At 42.9% G+C, this 14058-nt stretch overlaps 1 protein-coding gene across 1 annotated transcript in view; it reads left to right on the top strand.

Moving 5' to 3' along the window:
• Positions 1–1245: 1245 nt before the first annotated feature.
• Positions 1246–14058, top strand: part of RBMS1 (RNA binding motif single stranded interacting protein 1) — a 94724-nt gene continuing 81911 nt past the window's right edge. The window contains exon 1 of the mRNA XM_080621698.1: positions 1246–1367. Within this exon, the coding sequence (XP_080477824.1) occupies positions 1305–1367 (63 nt within the window). The 5' untranslated portion in view covers positions 1246–1304. The remainder of the gene's footprint in view (positions 1368–14058) is intronic.

The following is a 14058-nucleotide window of genomic DNA, read 5'->3' as shown; positions in this document are numbered from 1 at the left end:
GCTGTCTTAGTGTCAGTTCTACTCAGATGGGCTCTGACCTGTGGTGGCAATATGTTAAGATACCAAAATACTCAGTGGTTATTTCTAGGGAACTGAGTAACTGAGGATTATGGTTTAAAGATGTCAGCATCGTGAGATGGCACTGTGTTACTTGGACTTTCAATAATGAACTACCTGGCAACTTTTTGTTTCTCTCCAGCTGTTTCCCATTGTCATGTTTGTATACATGAAATTTGGGCTGCAATATTAGCAGAAAGAGGAAGAGAGACCAAAAGGTGCCTGTTGATGCATGTCCATACTAGAAGGTCTTCTGCAGTGTCACCAATCAGAAACTCAGAAGCTTGACAGAGCTATAACTCTGGACTTTGTAAAAACTAGATTACCAGCATCACTAGGTAATGTAAATGTAATAATGTAAACAATGCAGAGCAGTAGTAACTGAACCTCCTTTTCTCCCTGTGCGCCACTCTTGTTGCCTCAGAACAGCAACATTTCCTAGGCCCAGATTTTGGGAGGAAAGACAGATTTTCCCCCTGCTTCCCAGAGAGCACCTTTAGGCGCTGAAGAGGGCTTTGTCCGGGCGTTCCTCCTCCTCTCCCCATCTCTCAGTTGCAGAGTTGAGCCCCACACTGTGTGCTGCGCTCAGAGCAGCCCGCCTGCGCTTTGTGGGGGTCTGAAGGGGTGTTACACAGCAGCCGGGCACTTGCGGGATGCCCAGACCTTTCTCGGGGCCGGCACAGCCCAGGGCGCACCCCGCGGGGGTATGCGCGGCACGCGCATTCCGCCGCGGAGCCGTCGCCATCCCCCTCCTCCCCCGATTAGGCGCAACCATTGAGCGCCGCGGGGGTGTCCGCCGCCCCGCGCCTCCCGTGGCTCCGCTCCTCCCCTGGTCCCGCGCCTAGCTCCGCACCGCCCCGCGCATCATGGGGGCGGGGCGCGAATCGCTGTGCCCACTCCCCGCTGCGGCTCGGCGGGTGTTCGTTTTGTCCCTCCCTCGCTCTTTCTTTCCCTCCCTGTTTCTGGGTGGTGGTTGAGGCCGGCAGGAGGTGGGATCGGCTGGGCTGGGCTGGGCCGGGGAAGCCGGCGGCGGTCAATGAGAGCCCGTTGATGGCAGCCGGGACTGCCGCGGCGGGGTAGGGTCGGCGCGGAGTGGGGCGGGGCGGGGGGCCGGAGGGGGGCGAAGAAGCGCAACCGGCGGAGAAGGCACGGAGGCGGGGAGTGCCCTGCAGCCCCGCCGCGCCGCAATCCGGCGGCCGCCAAAGTTGCTCCCCATCTCGAGGGGGAGCCGGCAATCAGGCGGGGCGATGATCTTCCCCAGCAGCAACAGCAGCGCGGCGGGCAGCAGCCGGACCCCCTATCGGAAGCAGGTAAGAGCCGGGGAGGAGGGGGGGTTGTGGCTTCCCCACCCCAGCTTACACCCCACACCCCTCTCCCGAGGTGCTGGGGGAGGAGTGGGGAAAGGGGTGGCGACTCGCCTGAGTTGCAGCCTGTGTGCTGTTCGAGAGCTGGGATGTGCAAAAAGAAACTACTTTCCCGTCGCGTCTCCCCCCCCCTACCCGCCCCCCGCCCCGAAAAGCTGCGCCGTGACCTTGCCGATTGCCCGGGCGGCCGGCGCCGGGTGACCTTACTGGACGGCGCGGCTCGGTTCGGCGTGGTACGTGCGGCCGCCGAGGCCCGGGCGGCTGCCGGCCCTGCCGAGCTCGGCAACAAGTTAAAAAGGATCCGATGTTGCCACACGGGCTGCGAAGCGAAACTTGGGGCTGGATGTTTTTTCCCGGCGTGAGATGAGCGGCAGGGCAGCGGCGCGCTCTTTCTTTCGAGCAGCTCTCCACATACCCTCCGCTGCGGCTCGGACTTACCCCTTTCCCTCCCTAACTCCCCCCCTTCTCCCCTCCGAGGTGCACAAGGGAAATCCTGTGTGACATTTTATGGGTAGACAGATCGCTCTGATAAACTCGGAGCACTCGCATCTGTGGAGCTGTGCTGAAAGAGGTATTTCTTTGTTTGTTTGTTTAGTCGCTGGAAATAAACTAGTTGAAATAGCCGGGGCACAGCCTTGCCGGGCCGTTGTCTCCTTGGCTGCTCTCTTCGCTTTTTCCGCCCCTCAAAACGTTGGCATTAAGGTTACATTATTTACTGCAAAGCGTGTTATTATTGAGTCTTTGACTAAAAAAAAAAATATACTGTGACTTTTTAAGCTCCTCGGAAAGCGGGCTGTGTGTTTGTGTGCCAGAGGGTAAATGGAGTAGAGGTCACCAACAAGCTCCCGGCTCGACAAAGCGGGCCAAAAATCCTGTGGTAGGCTTCTTCCCAGGTGAGGAAAAATCCTCCCGCGTCTGCTGCTCTTTCCAGCTGGAAGACGGAATTGGACGGGTTCGATTCACAGTGCTGGGGGAGCTCTGTCCAGTTTTGCTATGGGTCAGAATTCATGAAGGGCGGAAGTGGCAGATGGGCTACCAAGCGGTGAAGGGTTGCGTAGAAATAATGGGAATATTTGAAATGTTAAAACCCTCTCGGTGCGTTGCTGGGCTGGTGTGTGATCTGCGGGGCCGACCTGCGCCACACTGCGAGTGAGACTCGCTTTCTTGAAGCTTAAACACAAAATAGCCATTTCCTTTCTCGTCCTCCCGCATTTTACAGCCGTATCTTCCCGATAGGAATCGCTGGTGTGTTATCTCCGCACCGCCCTCCAGATGCTGCCCGGCAGCGCGCTGAGTTATCTGTGCATCTTGTCCTCGCCGTGTTCAAGTCCGTGCGTAATAAAACACGCTCATTGTGTGCGCGGGCTCGGGTTTAGTAACTGCCCCCGGTCCGCCCACGGTGATGATCTTGTCTGAGGCTCCTGCATACTTTGCAAATGAAGCTAGTGTAGGAGATGCTATTTTCTCACCTTACCTGAAGGGACCATGAATTAAGGAAGGCTCCGTGGGGCTGCTGTGCCCGCGGGTGGGCTAGGGAGGGACGGGGGGCAGCTGCTGTGCCTGCGAGAGGCAGGGAGGGAACTTCTTCGCCGGCTGGTCTGGAGCAGGTTGATAAGATGCTCTCCTTTTCACAGTGCACTTCTTAGATTCAAAGAGCTAAAAGGCCGACTGAATCAGAAAAACAAACAGACCCTTTTTTCCCCAATAGGCAGTGAAAGAAATGAATACGGGGGTATTATGTGGGCTTAAGACCCTGAGTACCAAAGGTTCCTTTTGTTAGTGTGTAGCTATTCTTCACTCAAACACTTCCTACATAAGGAGCCAGGGCCTGCCCTTTCTCCGTTTAAGTCCATGGAAAACTGCTATTAACTTCATTCATGTAGACTGAGGTCGTTTAAAGATTGACTTTCTGATCTCCCTTTCACTCGGGCTTCATCTGCAGGGGTGTGCTGATGTCAAGCAGTGCTGAAGAGTGTTAGGAGCCTGATTTTTCAGCTCCTGATAATTAAGAGTAGTCCAGATTAAGTCTCTCCATGCTCTGTGTAACCCATATTCAGACAATTGAATTATAATAGTGCTTTAGTCAGAGACACTAAGTGCTATTAGTGTAGGAAAAGTTGTCTACCATCATCTCTTAAAAGAGAAACTATATTTCGAGTGCTAACAGCATGTAGTATATGAAGCTGAAAAAAAAAAATCACCAAACCCCACCCACTTAAAAATTAAAATCTTTTGAGTAGCTGTGTGTCTCTATTAGTATTATAATATATATGGAATCAGAATAGTATAAGTGCATTTCAGTTTTAGTATTGTCCTGTTTAATTTTTAAGAGTCTAGGACAGATTCAGGTGAAAAGATGAGTGATTTATTTGTAAAAGGCAAGGTGATATTCTCTTGACTTATTTTTAAGGCACTGTAATGTAAAGTGAAATTATACTTGCATTTAGAACATTGTCAAAATACCAGTTAGCTAAAGTAGGTCTAGAGCTTTGCCTGTGCTTTCTTTTTGCTTTCCCAAAGAGTTATGTTTTGTTCTAAAAACAAATCTGTGCTTATAGTGTTAGGCTTATTACCTGCTCTGTCTTGTTTCAGTGTATAACTCAAGCATATAGGAGCCAGTCGACGTCGTCAGTTTCAGGTCAGATTCAGTTGGGTGCTGCCTAATCTTTTCTTTTGGTACTTGTAAGAATACTGAAATATGGTTTCGGAAGTTGTATTTTCAAACAATTTACTGTGTTATGGGCAGAGTGGCATATTAAAAATACTCCTACCAGGCTTAAAAGTTAGATGTTCCTTAAGTGAGTGGCGCTCATCACAGAATTGGCTTGAAATGCGTATTCAGGTCTAGTTAAAGACTGAAAGCTGTACCGTAGCTGCAGTAATAACCTATTGCAATGCTTGTGGCCATGCATTCTATCTGAAAAAGGCAGGTGTAAGCTAATATTTTTACTAACAAGGTTACTCGAGCTATGCAAAGAATGCAGATGTGTGCATCTGTAATGCAAAGGAAACAAAATTACATACAATATCGTGCTTAATACAGGCTTTCTTAGCTCTCAGTTTGTGTGTGCTGAGAACATCATGATTCTCAGTCCCTCCTCCCACTTTTGGTATTCTCATGCAAATCGGGAGGCACTCCTCCGAAGTAAATATTTCTACACTCTGTAAAATTATCGTAAATGGAAAATTAAGCTTTCTCCTGCCATCTGCTCCTCGAATCTACAGAGCTAGTGCAGCTATTTGATTAGGGATTTTAAATGGCTTTGTTGCAGGGATGTTTCTCTGCTCTCGGGTTTCTTGAGACGAAGCCAGAAGCAGCTCTGGAGGCCGGGGATGGAGGAGAGCCTGGGATCCCACCTCCCCCAGCCTGGGTGCTCAGGAAGCCCAGCGTGTCTTTGCCTTTTAACAGCTCTAGCCAGTAACAGTGATTCTTGTTAAGTTTTGATGAGTGTAATGTTTATCTCGCCAGTGTAAGGGGATTTACATAGTTTGCTGCTTTCGAGCAGATTAACTGGGCGTAGCTGCACGTGAGGAATTTAACACTGATTTGGTGTTTGGCCTGTGTAAAAAGGCTGTACAAAGCTTTTAATTAATCTGTTCATGCAGCTCTGTTATCATCAAGTGCAGTGTCACAGGTTGGGTTTTGTTAAAAGTTGAACATCAGGGTAGGTTTCTAATGATTGTTAAGAAAGCTTTTTTGCCAGTCTTAAACTAAAAAATGTAGATTAGCTTTTCACTCTGTCTACAGGCTTAACGTATCAAGAAGCTACACCTGTAATTCTACTTTATTATTTCCCGGTTGGTGCTGTGTATGATGTCTGTATGTGTGTGAGGAGGAACCTCATTAAACTTGCAAGACCTGAGCATGGTCATAACTCAAACCATGCAGCTCCACAGCGCAGTCTGTGACCAGACTGATATGACATTGTACCACTTCTATGTGTAGATGGTGCTGTGGCAGGAGGCTGAGGAGCTTAAGATTGGATAGGTATCTTTGGTTACCTAAATAAATGGGCCTAGTTTATCTTTGTTCCTTTCTTTCAGAACTACAAGAACTATATCATTTTGTATCGTTATCTTGTGCTGACAGAGTAGGTTTGCCTTTACTCTGCATACTATGTTGAAAGGTCTACCTGTGTTTAACAAATCTCTTACATTAAGTACTGGCTATTTTAATATTTTTAAGTGCATCTATCAGATTGTGATTTTCTCCTTTATTCTCAAGGGAGTAAAACTGCTCAGTCAGTGGGTTTCTATACTTGTAACACAAAGGTGCATGAAAGAAATAAAAGGAAGCATCTTATCTTGTCAGACATGATGTTACAGATTATGAAAAGTGATATGATTGTCTTATCTGTGTTTAGCAATGCGAACTTTGTTTAGTATTTCTAACAGGGTGAACGATATATATTTATATCTTTGGAATTGTTATTGTTTAAAGTATGTGTCTTTGCCATGAAGCTTCACATGGAAGAGAGAATAAAAGTCTGTGTCTTGAACATCTGCTGTTTTGTTTTGGGTTCATCGTTTTTTCCTGAAACTTCCAACTGTTAAAAAAAAAAATTTGCTTAAGTTAACACATTTCAGAAGGGTTAGATCCTTTAAACTAGGATTATTGGCAGGGAGGGGAGAGGAAGGAAGGAAGGGAGGGGAAAATCCTTTCCTGAGAGCTTGAGATGGCTCCTAACACATCTGCACAGTGCTGCAACCAAGTAAATAAAAATTATAGTTGTTTGACATGATAGCTGTTTTGGCCTATTTTTTTTCTCCCCCATTTCTAAAGTCTTCATTAAAATTGGTCTTTGCTTATTGCGTGAGATTGTGTATAACAAAGGAAGTCAGTGGAGAATAGGAACTTTTTTTACTGGCTTTCCCTCATGGCTCCGTTTCCAGCTCCTTATGAATGTTTTTCTGTTTCCGGCATCTTATGAATGTTTTTCTCTGTTTCTACCTCAGATTATTTTTAAAATAGCTTACTTAGGGGACAGTGTGAAGGCTTGTGAAGCTGTAGTCCTAAGGAGAAGTTGCATGGAGGTGTTTTGATCTTGGATGAAGTGTGTTGGTCAGAAGTTTTCCAGAAAGCCAAGAGAACCTCTGCTCTCAGAAAGCTTGTTGAAGTAATTGTTGGTTATTTTGCATACATTTCAGAATTGCAGTGTACTGTGGTAATTATAACAGCCCTGCAGAAGCCACTGTATTTGCAGCTTCCTGAACCAACAGGAAGGGGAAGGGATAAGTTACAAATAGAGGAGAAATGTGAAGGGAGGAACCATGGGTTAGATAAGCACGAGCCTTCTAACTTAGGAAACATACGTACAACAGAAAAATCGTATGCTTTAGGGGCTGGTTACTGTGATTAGCATAGGTTTAGCTCTGTTTTACTCAAAAGACTGCAGTTAAAGCAGTGTAGCTGCAGCTGTGTGTTTACACACAAAGTAGTCTTAAGTGGCAGTTGAAGGAATAGAATGCTGGGGAGGGATCACTTTAAACAGATTCAGGATGAGCTAGGTTCATGACAGTTTGAGTTAGTTTATTTGTAGTAGTTTAAATGTAGTAAAATTTATTGCAGTTTATGTAGATTGATTTTTAACAATAACTTTATACCAGTTTTAAGGCCTAACCCTATGCAGTTAAGATGCGCTGCCTTAAAAATATCTAGCAAATGTTTTGAAGTGTTGTAAGCTCTTTAAAACAGAAATATAGTTATAACACTTCAAAAGAGTCTTTTTCTGAATTTATGATGTAGTGTGAAGATATATCAGCTCCATGGTATGTTGCAAAATAAAAGCTGATAATTACAGATATGTATAAATATGAGTATAAAACATAATATCTTATCTGTTCGTTTCTCTTCATAAAAGCAGTGTTGTTCACTTAGCCATAACAGTTTAGGAAATCACTGGTGTGTGTCTTATTTGTTTAAAATATTCTGCTTTAGAAAAATGGTATGTCAAATAAAGTAGGTGTTTTGATTTTACGTACTTGGTTGGTAGAACTGTAGAACTTTGAGATTGCAGTGGAAACAAATAAGACATTGTTCTGGGGAGCCTCATTTGGGCTTAATTTTCCTTAGTTTCTTGGTTGAAGAACAGCAGAAACAGCAGGGCAAGGTGAGCATCAGGCTTAGTCTAGCCTGACATTCACCTGTTTGCGGAATGAAATTAAATGCTTCTTTAGAGCAACTAAATATATGTAATTTTTAATTTTATAATGCATTGTTTCTTACTGGCAATGGCACTTTCACACCTTATTCTAACCTTTTTTTCTGTTTCTCCACTTAGACAAGAAGGGGATTTATTTCTTATCTTACCTTCCGTTGTTTTCTGTTCTTTCATATCCAAATCTTCTACGCCATATGGTTCTTTGCTTCAGGAGAGTGGAAACATGACTCCTTAAGTTAACTACAGCTCATATATTCTGTCATCTGGGTACTATGGCATAACAATGTTAGAATTCAGTACTTTAGGATATCTGAGGTATGTGTGTGTGGCACTCCCATTTTTAGTGTGCTCAGGGAGTGAAATCTAGGATTCAGGTGTGAGTATGGGTGAGTGTTACAGGGAGCTTTTCTCAGAAGTTTTAGTCACTGCAGGGCACCTCTTTCATGCCTGAGATGTTAGCAGCTCCCGGGAAGGCTGCTGCAGCTTAGTAGAGGAGTATCGTTACTTTTGACAATCTGAAGCAATGTTTGTAGATGTTTGAATTCTCCTGAGGCGATTTAGAATCCTGGTTTAGGGTATGTCTGACTCACAGGAACATTATCAGGTTGTGCTCATACCTGGCAGTCTGCAACAATTGGAAACCACTCATAACATTAGGCAGGCAAGGGCAGAATCAAATCCAGATCCTTGTTTACAAATCCACAAACAGAAGTAGACATTTTTTAAAACTGAGGGATGGAGGGAGGGGAGAACCAAAAACCACCCAAACAGAAAAAGCCCAAAACAGTGCTACAGGAGCTGAAAGTTTCCTTTAACTTGAGTGTAACCCTGTGGCAGATGATCTCCGGTCTTCCCAGGGAGACTGGTTGTTGTGCAACCCTATTGCCTCAGGTTTTCTTCAAAGAGACTCTGATTGAAGGCTCTGTATTTACTTTTATACTTAACGCATTTGGAGGGTAAGGGCTAGAGGTTTCCTTTTGTATTTTTGAAGTCAGTGATGCCTTTTTCACTCCACCTTCTTTCATCAGGTCATAGTTTGTTTTTTCCTGCTTTGGATGTAGTAGTGTCTCTTGGGCATCACCAGGTGTGACCCTGCCTGCCCAGGCATTGGAGTGCTCTTCAGTTAAGCACTAAAGAGATGGTTGGTGAGTTGCAAAGGGTTTTGCATGCTACGATGGATGAACTTCAAGTCTTGTGATGGTTTATCTTTCTCTTCTACCTATATGTGTAATTTGTTAACAATGCTTTGAAGAGTTGTGCAACAGATTTTTCTCTGGGCTATTACTGGAGTGGGGGAGACCCTGTTACTCTGACTGCTGTAGGTATAGCCTGTGTGCCCATCTTTCTGGATGGCAATGGTGACCCATTGTGAGCCATTTGTATTGCTGCTTACATGTGTTCGTTTTTCTGGCTTAGCATAGCTATTCACTTGGCTAAGGTTTTAAATAACTGAATATGACATAAAACTTTAAAGTGTGTAGTGTAGAAGTAATGTACAGTACAAGCTTGTGTTAAGTTGACCCGCTGCAGCTGTAGTGTGGGAGGGGACGGGTGGAGCGGGTATGCCATGCATGTTTGAATGCATCGCATGGCCAGGATCATGCCTCCTGCAAGCCCAGGGAGGCAGCACCTGTGCCAGATAAACCTGGTCTTCGTGAGAGCTGGGCACACAATTCCACGGATTCCTGTCCAGTATGAAAAAAAGCACCAGCAGGAGGAGATCCTTTGAAGTGTTCAGTGGTCTGTTTTCCAGATGAGTTCAAGAAGAGTTATGAAAATGTGGGTCTGACTTTTAAGACTCTTGCTTATGCCAGTGCATATTTACATACCCAGTGGTGCCACTGCCTGTGGTGAGACTACTGACATGAATAAGTACTTATTTAGACAAGAGAACAAGAAGACTTGAATTTCCCTGATGAGAAACCTGAGATGATTAGTAGGTGTATCCTAGGGCTGGAATTAGACTGACCTTCAGCAGAATCAAATGGTATTTAAATTGCTTTAATATTTCATCTAATCTACTTGGCTTCAGATCATCATTATGACAGTACTTGTGCTTATTTAAAAATACTTTGCATAATTTGGGAAAAAACATTAGTTAGTAGCTGAGCAGTTGTATTCGATACGTAACCTTTGTAACATGGACAGTTTTTGGATTTTCTTCAGCATTCCAGGAGATGTGGCTCTGGATGCTAATGCTTACCAAAACTAGATTTCTAAAAAAGCATCTCTGCAGTGTTTAGCTTAAACAAAAAGATAAATAATTGTTCTTTTATTGTCTCGGCAACAGTGCTTCTATTGCACACGTCTGCATGTAAATATTCCAGAATTAAGGACAACTTTTGAAAGGAGAAAACCAGAAGTATCCTGCAGTACTGAGGAGCTATAGGATATGTTTGAAAGCTTGAGTGATTTTTATGACAATTAACACCAAGATGTAATTCACCATGTAGAATTACAGTTGGTTAAAGGTGCTAGTGAAATTTAGGGTGCACCATGGCACCAGCAGAAGAGTGCGGTGGCTTTTTGGTTTTCTGAAATGCCCTAGGAGCTGCCTCCATTTGCAGTTACAATATTCCATGATCCTATGGATGTTAATGCAAGATGGAAATGATTGAGGAAGTCATTAATTGTTCCAGCATTATGTTGATATTATAATTGCTATAGTGACAAAACCAGGTTAACTTTTGAACTAGATTTTGTCAGATTGCCAACAAACATACTGTTCTTAGATGTGTCAGGTGTAGAGTGTCGTGGTCTCGGGGAAGTCACTAAGGGCTAAAGACTGGCTTAGTCATTAGGGAAGGTGCTGTGGCTTTTGATGTAACCACTATTTACATATTCCAGTGGCTTGCTAGGAATTCCCTTCTCTGAAGCTCCTGACCATTTTGTGCTTTCTGTTTTAACGTTTCGCTTGCAACTTCATTGTTGTTTTAGTATTGTTGATATATGGGTTTGCATTACAGTATATAATATAGAATGAAATGTCTAGCCTAGCTGTGTCTTTTATTCTTCTATGAAAAGGCCATTTTTTTTTGCTGTGACACTTCTCTAGTGACCCTCTTTCAAAATTACTGAATCCTCAGAGCTGGTTTCCATCTCCACCTTCTTCCTCCCCTGAAATAAGTGCTGTGTTGAGTCATTGTCTTGGGTGATAATAAAGGTCCCTGGTCAGCCACACCTATAAAGTTCATTCAAGGACAGTGTAGGAATTAAGAGGATGACATGAAGTTCAGATTGTGCTGTCAACAATATTTTGGATAATTTTAGGTAAATTGTTTAGGTTTAGCTCCTCGAAAGGTATTTAATAGTTTCCTATATCCCATAGATTTTTGCACAGGAATGTACTAACATTTGGAAGTGGGTCAGATATTACAGCAGTTAGGACTAAATATCTTAAATATATATATATATATATATATATACACATGCACACGTATAGAGATGATATATGTTTAAGTCTGTCCTCTAAAGCTCAGGATAGAGCAGACTATTCAGAATGCTAGAACTTAATGTTCAGAGTCTGACTGTCATTTACTGGGCGAGTAGTTTCTTTACTGTCTGTGAGAATGTTCATGTGAATACTATTACTGATATTTCCAGATTAATAACAGTGGTAGAGTTTGTTTTGGCAGGAAACTGGACTGGTAAAACTGTTTAGAACTCTAGTTTTGTAAACGAGTAGATTTTGGTTTTCTGTTAGCAATGGTTGTCTTTATTTCTAAGTGGAAGTTTAGTGTGCAGAAAGGCAGACTTCAACCATGAAAATATTACTCGAAATGGGAATAACTCTGAAGTTCCGTGGCCTAGATTTTGCAGAATTTTTATCTTGATGGCTTTAGTGATTTTGTGGCCTTATCTTTCCTACTAAATTAACTCTTTCCCCCCCCCCCCCCCTCTGGGAAGTCCTTATTCCAAGATTTTGTTGTCCTATTTAAATTTTGAAATCCAATTAAATTGTATAAATTCAAATATTTAGTTTATCCTTTTAGGAAATGCAGTGTAGTCTTTCAAGTTCCATTTACTATGATTGTTGTAGCAAGCTAATGGTGACTTGCAGTATTAGTGTTAAACATCCAGTGGTTGCAGGTTGGTAAGCTCCAAGGGTAGGATTGTAACTAAGAAAAGTGTAGCTGAATGCTCTTATTAAAAAATATAAAATGGCCGCAGTGTAGGACAAACCTGAAGGCAGTTGCTAGGGACTGTAGTTGTGCAGTGAGTAGAGGCAAGTGATTAATTTATGTCAAAATGCTAGCTGTTAGCTAGGCAGATTCTCTTTCACTGCAGTGTTTTAAAGGCAATTATCAATTCCAAGTGTACTTATCGTAAGTATTTTCCTTTATCTGTAACTTTCTAATGTGTTCAGAGGTGTGATTCCTCAGTTGAATTCTTGTACCAGGGACAAGAACATGACTAATAAAGCTGTGGATGAGTTGGGCTCTGTGCCCAACTGAACTGGTTTATTCCTGACTAGTGTTTTACATAGTGTTCTTCATCTCTAGGCATAAATAGCACTAGACATGGTTCAAGTGAAATGTCCCTTCCCCTTCCAGAGATGGAGGCTCTCTAATGCAGGTGCTGCAGTTGTATGTGCCAGCTGTGCTCATGCATATGCCCTGCTGACTGCATGGGCTTCTGAAGTCATTGATGACTGCTGTAAGCAGTGCTGGCGTCACTTCTGTGAATTTAGCTATAACTGTTTATATGTCTGAGACTATTATTTGTGCTGCCAGGACCAGTTCATCTTGGCACTTGAATTCCTTATATATTTAAAATGTTGTATTAGTAGTATATTTGGAAGCTTTCTGAGGTGTTACCTAATTCTTGTATTTTTTCATTTCAGAATTAAGTGATCTGTAGCATCTATGAAAATGATTCCTTTTGCAGTCAGACACTCAACCCAGCAGCTATTTGGAGTGTTGCTTTCTTTAATATGCACCAAGGAACGGCATTCTGCATTTGCTAAGCGTACTGTTCCTAAACATTTGTAACTTACCTTTAGAACCATGTTTCTGGATGGAAAAGGAATCATTAAGTATTGTGGACTATGATTTTAATTTTAGAGTAAGTTGTTGCTTTTATTGTGCTGCGTGAGTTTGACACCTGAATGTTATTCTTCACCACTTAAGCCCACTTTTACTTCAGAATTAAAAATCTCTTAAGAGTTAAAAGCTATGTGCATGAGATAAAACTGTAGTTTGCAAAGGAAAAGTTTCTCTCTTGGTTCAAACCAAATAGTGAAGTTTCAAATTAGAATGCAAAATGTGAGGAAAATTGATGAGTATTGTGGGAGTGAGTTAGAATAGCTCTTCTGATTGCATTATTCAAATATAAATTATAGATTTCAAGGAGAACAAGGAATGACAAATAATACATAAGCACACATGTTTTCTTGGATGTGCATGCACAAGGATTTTGGGAAGGTTGTAATTTGTAAAGAGAAAATAGAATGTTTTCAGCTGTCAGAAAGTATTGGATCTAATAAGTGATAAGCATCGACCAAAACACAATCTTTTAAAGAATGAGAAAAGACTGACTGGGTATGTTTCAGATAAGGAAAATCTGACCCTAAGGTCAGAGCAGCATTGCTGCATGTGGTATGGTTTTCACCAAAGTTTAGCAGACAGGTTTGTGCTTGCTGCTTGTTGCCTTACTTGTAAGGCTTAGTTACAGATACAGGTACTACATGTATTTGTTGCAGTAGTATTGTTTATGAAAAAGCAAAGTTGTTTTAATTCCTGATTGCTTGACAGCCTAGTGCTGTTTTGTTACCACTTTAATGAGTCAGCACCAATGGTAAAAAGTAGCACTCTGAATCATCAGTCATGTCTCTACCTTGTTCCTGTCCCTTCGGCCTTCTCTCACACTTGCAGCTCTGGGGCAATCCAGATCACAGAGCTGATTGAACTGAGACACATAGGGGAGCAGTTGCCTCCATTGCACTTTGGTCTTCCTCTCCAAACTGTGGAAGAGGTTGGCTTGAAAGCTGAGCTGCCAACAGGGCCAGCAAAGTCATCTTTGTTCTTTACCAAAGCCAGCTTACCAGACCAGCAGATCTAACCACCAGTGTTACAGCTTTTTGACTTTCTTATAGCACCCTTTTCCTTTTCCCTATCTGCACATCCCAAATCTCTCAAAGTGCAGTTTCTACTTCACAACTTTATCAGGAATTGGCTTTCCATGTTAAAACACCCTATCAATAACAGTTAAAAGATTCCAGCTTTTGGTGCTGTTCTTAGTTGACCCAATGCCATGTTCAGATCATCAAAGGTCAGCACAGGCAAATCATCGCTTACATGCAACTAATCACCTACTGGGAAGCTCCAGCAAAAATTACCTACCCTTGGAAATCTTGCCCTAGTTCTTCGGTATGAATCTTCAGTTTTAATCTTGCCTACCTTTGCAACTTCAAGAATTTCATCCTACTGAAGGAATACTGGTTTCCTAATTTATAAGGAGAAGCAAACTACTATTTA

The sequence above is a fragment of the Psittacula echo genome, assembly GCF_963264785.1.
Source record: "Psittacula echo genome assembly, chromosome: 6".
Classification (NCBI taxonomy): domain Eukaryota; kingdom Metazoa; phylum Chordata; class Aves; order Psittaciformes; family Psittacidae; genus Psittacula; species Psittacula echo.
Note: the sequence above shows the minus strand (reverse complement) of the source record. Positions and strands in the feature narration are given on the sequence as shown.